At 32.1% G+C, this 2,074-nt stretch overlaps 1 protein-coding gene across 1 annotated transcript in view; it reads left to right on the forward strand.

The window, feature by feature from the left end:
- Positions 1-616: 616 nt before the first annotated feature.
- Positions 617-2,074, forward strand: part of LOC115246053 (protein HIRA homolog) — a 6,213-nt gene continuing 4,755 nt past the window's right edge. Inside the window, exons 1-3 of the mRNA XM_029824640.1 lie at positions 617-848; positions 940-1,002; positions 1,161-1,271. Of these exons, the coding sequence (XP_029680500.1) occupies positions 812-848; positions 940-1,002; positions 1,161-1,271 (211 nt within the window). The 5' untranslated portion in view covers positions 617-811. The remainder of the gene's footprint in view (positions 849-939; positions 1,003-1,160; positions 1,272-2,074) is intronic.

Below are 2,074 nucleotides of genomic sequence, written 5' to 3' on the forward strand. Positions count from 1 at the left end.
ATAAGAGACTTCGAAACTCTTTGACGATACGTCATCTTTACTCATTCTCGCTCTCGTTTTCGATGACATCAGAGACTTTTATTTATCTATAATAATTTATCTATAATATTCAAAAATCTTATGTAATAAAAACTAAAACATTTGTTTTATTTTAAAAAGTAATTTTTTGAAAATAACTTTAATGGATTAATGAGATTTTTACGATTAAAATTATATCAAATATGATATAATTCGAATAATTTTTACTTAGATAAAGAAAAAATTTTTTATCTAATTTTTAAATTTGTATCTAATTAAAATTTATTCGGATAATGTCACGTTTTTTTTGTCATTTCATTTGCAAAAATCTTATCAATCATGGCGGTACTTTGTCAATCTGGTAACTTTAAACTAGAAAAAGCGTCTTTCGAAAAACGGCGGCGTGACCCGTCTAGGCTTCTCTCTGGCATAGCTTATAGATTTTGGACAGATGTAGAGTATACACCAATCACGAACAGCTTTTCATTGAGCGTTCAATAAGCGGTGCTGTACTAAAAGCACCCTATAACCCTATATCGCTGAAAAGCGACAGTGCAATATATGAAAAGGTACCTTTATGCCTATGGATATGGAATTTCGTGTGCGATAAACTTTCAATATACGACTGATTAAGGTTATGCCTTATAAATTTTTAAATTGTGCCAGAGGCATGTTCTCTTTGTATAGGAATGGGAATTATAATAGATTTGTATAGACTTAAAATGTAACAAAATTCAAGGATTTTTTATCGAGTTGTGAACAATTACGTAGTCTCAAACGATAGAAAAAGAAAATGAAGCTAGTCAAACCGAATTGGGTTACTCATGATGGTTTGTAAAGTATATTGTATTTGCATGATATATTTTGAATAGTTACAATTCTCTCTTTTACTGACCTAATATTAATTATTTTTTTTATCAGGATATCCAATATTTTCCATCGATATACATCCTGATGGGAAAAGATTTGCAACTGGTGGTCAAGGTATCTTGTTTTCTTCCTTTTAGCTATCCTATTTTTTCAATAAATATTATATATTTGTTAAATTAAAATAATAATAATAGTCATATATATATATAATGTTAGAGTAATACTTAATATTCTGTTCTTATTTTTTACACATTGTTACATTCAAACATTAGGTGGTGATTCTGGAAGAGTTGTTATATGGAACATGGAACCAGTAATTAATGAGAGTGCTGAATTGGATTCTAATGTTCCAAAAATGCTTTGCCAATTAGATAATCATCTTGGTAAAAATTTATTTTATCTTCTATTATAAATTGATATGTATGTATATAAAAATTATATATATAAGAGTTGTTCATGGAACCAGTAATTAATGAGAGTGCTGAATTGGATTCTAATGTTCCAAAAATGCTTTGCCAATTAGATAATCATCTTGTCATCTTGGTATTTTATCTTCTATTATAAATTGATATGTATGTATATAAAAATTATATATATATATATATATATATGTTTAATGATAATATTAAAAATTAGATATATACGGAGAGACTACGTCATAACGGAAAACTTGGCTAAATTGAAATCAAATTTTAAATTCACTGGAGAGAGATATGTGGTAAGCGCGTGATGCCAGGTACGCCCTGTATGTGACGGCACGCATCGATCCACTGATATATAGATTGAATATATGATTCTTCGCGTTTAAGTTCTCCGCGTCCTAAATTCCACGCTTCAGGGCTTTTCTTCCGCGGCGGCGCTTATCTTACGCGCCATCGAAGTACCTCTTATAATTTTCACATGACGTTAAAGCCGCCGCTAACGGTAAGTCGCATTTAGCGTCCGGAAGTTCCTGATCTTAAGCGAGGGATTACAAGATACTTAGCTCTCCGCTGCACGGCATTACCGTTGCACAGCGACGGCAGATTGTACCTGAAATTCTTCTCCAACTTTGATTCTAACCAACGTGGTTACCACGGATTCTCGCGCCTTATTTTTCAACGCGGCGAGGATAAACGCGCGCCTTATCCTCCCTTAATGCTACTTATTCAGTTGGCGAACTGTTTTGCGAATTATACGTCGCGAC

Source organism: Formica exsecta, unplaced genomic scaffold (genome assembly GCF_003651465.1).
Source record: "Formica exsecta isolate Colony F162 unplaced genomic scaffold, ASM365146v1 scaffold138, whole genome shotgun sequence".
Lineage (NCBI taxonomy): Eukaryota > Metazoa > Arthropoda > Insecta > Hymenoptera > Formicidae > Formica > Formica exsecta.